General features: G+C 51.8%; 1 protein-coding gene across 1 annotated transcript in view; it reads right to left on the bottom strand.

Annotated features, from left to right (window-relative positions):
• Positions 1 to 1,921, bottom strand: part of GAS2L1 (growth arrest-specific 2 like 1) — a gene marked incomplete at both ends in the record, with an annotated part of 5,818 nt that extends 3,897 nt beyond the window's left edge. The window contains one exon of the mRNA XM_009697553.1: positions 1,804 to 1,921. Within this exon, the coding sequence (XP_009695855.1) occupies positions 1,804 to 1,921 (118 nt within the window). The remainder of the gene's footprint in view (positions 1 to 1,803) is intronic.
• Positions 1,922 to 3,032: the final 1,111 nt, after the last annotated feature.

Below are 3,032 nucleotides of genomic sequence, written 5' to 3'. Positions count from 1 at the left end.
CAAGCCTGTGGACTTCAGCTCCTGGGCCGGCTGACATGTGCCAACGTGTGTCATGCTCACGGTGTTTGAACAGAGAGCAAGGGCATGCACCGAGCCTTACGGGGCATGGCAGCAACTTTAGAGTCGATGCATTATGGACCAGAAAGCCAAGAAAGCAACTGCAGAAGGGAAGCACCACGCCGAGATAACCACCTCGATGTCAGTGCTGCAGAACAGCTGCATGAACAGGGGAAGCCGGCGGAGCAGGAAAACCCTGAGGGCTCCCCAAAGCAAGCGGTACACGCCGTAAATCACGCTGCCTTCGGCAACAGCCGTCGGACAGCAGGAGCGAGGAACGGTTGGGCAGCATCTTGAAGAAGACATATCCGAAGCAATTAACATCTCGGAGACCCCAGTGAGACAGGGACATATGGAATACAGACCCAAGCTCTCCAAAATAGGCAGCCTTGATGCATTTTGTTCCTGGCCAGCCCCCTTGCTAATCCTTCTCTGTCCTCTGGTCACAGCTCTCGGCCGGTCACAGCAGAGCATCTCTTCCAGCCCAACAGTTAAAAACCACGCAAAAACCTCAAGACTGAAGGTTTTGGAAAGGAGGTGACCCCGGTTCTCCGTGCCCAAGGTATGTGACCCTGGTCTGCGTCACCCCAACCGTCCCTTCCAAACATGTCCCACCAAACAAGCTCCAGCAAACACTGCTCAGCCCTAAAAACCCACGATCTAGGTGGTTCCTCCCTTCTAATGTGCTGCTGTGTCTGCCTTAAGCTCAGTTCATCCAAGAGCTTCTTCCACTTGAATTTTCCTGCATTAATGCTGAACTGAAACATCTTTTTTGTTTCACTGCTGGGCTGGTCAATCCCTGGGACACACTTGTGCAAGGTGATGCTTACCGACACACTCCCAGCAGGATGCGGTGCTCAAAATCCTCCAAAGAAACCCAACCCAGTCCTGAACAGCCCCACGGACAATGCAGCCCCCTTTTATAACTCAAATCTGGCACTTGGCAATCCAGAAAAAAGAAGAAGGGCCACATTTCCACCCCGATAGGCAAAGCCAGGGGAAGAAAGTTAATTTTATGGCACTAGAAGACGACCCAGCACCATCACTAGCTCTTCCCGCAAACAGGTATTTAAGGTGCATGGTCCTGCACAGCTCAGAGTTTCCAAATTAGTTCCTTATGCCGCTGCTCTAAAGACAACAAATGAACTGAGAAAACTTGTATTACAAATACATCAGAGAGAAATCGAGTAGTTCGGAGTCACAGGAGAAATGTCTCCTTATTCACTAGGATGAGCCTGGACCATCAGTGCCACAGCCCAGTGCGGCAGTACCACGGGTTCACGGATCCTGGGCTGGAGCATCTTCTCCCCAGTGTCTCAGACCAGGATTTTCCCATCTCCTGGCTTTGAACCTTTTAAATTCTTTCAGGTCACCTTTACAAAGCTTACTCTATTGCCCACGTCACACGTATGCACTGACCACTTCTCAGGGAAGCTGAGACCCCCAGCACGGCAACGCAGCTCCGCTCCCTGGGGTCTTAAAAACAAGAAACCCAACCCTTCCCTCTTCTCCTCCCAAGGCACCCTGCTAAACGCTGCGAGATTTGCCGCAGTATCACCAAATATCATGATTTTAAGTTCCGTGGTTTGCTTTGGATTTGTTTTTCTCCAGCTCCCGCCTGTTATTTAGATAACCCAGACCCACGCTGGTACCGTCTGGTCAATCACAGTCACAGCAGACAAGTTCTCAAACTCCCCTTACTGGGCGAGAAGACACCAGTTGTGTAAAACCCAGGAATTGCCTTACCTCTGCAAGGATCATTCTTCACTAAAAATTCATCCAGGGCCATCCATCCTCCCCCGACGCGGACCATGACCGTGCTCCGCAGGATACGGACCAGCCGCAGCTGCTGGGAATCGCCGAACTGCGGAGCCAAGAAAGAGTTCAGGCAAGGGGACACAAGAAGGGACACTCCGCTCCTTCCCGCAGCAGGCTGCGCCCAAGGCTTTCACCCATCTAGGGAACACTTTTAAGGTTTCTCCAGATGGGCTCTTCTGGAATAAGTGCAGGCCAGCGCCAATTTACAGGAGTTTTTCTGCTGCGTGGTTTTAAGATGATGCTACTATCCAAATCCTTTAGTTTTAAAGCTGGAAAGGGAATATTTTTTACAGCAGCAAAATGAGATTTTGGAATTTGGTTTTTGGATGGGTTTTCTCAACCACAATTGTAGTTTTTTCTTTTATTGTGAAGGAAATGGAGGCTGGCAATGCAAGGACCCTTCTGGTGCAGCCCATGTGGGAAAGAGCCGGCTGATTCTGATCACTGAGTGCCGGTGAATCAGCAAGGGAAGCAGCGCTGTGTCACCGCCGAGCGAGAAACCTCTCATCGTCAAGTCTGACGTCCCGGGAATTTCACCGAGCCTCAGACTTGACCCCACCAGCCCGAAAGCCCCCGCTGCAGAGATCGCCCAGTGAGGATGTTTCGGTGAGTGCAGAGTGATGGGAATCCAGGCTGGAATCCCGCAGCAATGTTGATTAGTGATTGCAATGTTCATTAGTGATTTTAAACACCTGCAATACCAAACAAGTGCACCCTGAATCGGAAGCAGCTGCCTGGTTTTCAAAGCTCCCTAAATCTGCTGGACAGCCAAGCCCAGGCTCCTGGTTGCCCTCTGCCCAGCAGAGCCGGTGCAGGACACCGGGAGCCTGGTTCGGATGTAGCAGCTCTGCATCCAGCTCTACAGAGCACCCGCTGTGATGGGAAGACAAGGAGAACCAGCCTTCGAAAGCAAGATCATTTCCAGAATGATTAAAAAGAAAGGAAAAAAAAGAAAAAAAGGCAGCAACATCTTCCCTGGATGGCTAAGAACCTAAAACCCAAGAGATGACATGAGAACAGAAAGTGCCAAGCCTCACTGCGATGGGTCACGGCAGGCAGCGGGGCAGGAGGTAACAGCACCTCCGACCCTCCTTCCCGCAGGGCCGGGGGACCCTGGGCCGTGCACTGCTGGGTCTCCCTGCTCGGGGGTCCCACCA

The sequence above is a fragment of the Cariama cristata genome, unplaced genomic scaffold, assembly GCF_000690535.1.
Source record: "Cariama cristata isolate BGI_N322 unplaced genomic scaffold, ASM69053v1 scaffold32253, whole genome shotgun sequence".
Taxonomy (NCBI): Eukaryota; Metazoa; Chordata; class Aves; order Cariamiformes; family Cariamidae; genus Cariama; species Cariama cristata.
This window is presented reverse-complemented; position numbering and strand designations above follow the sequence as displayed.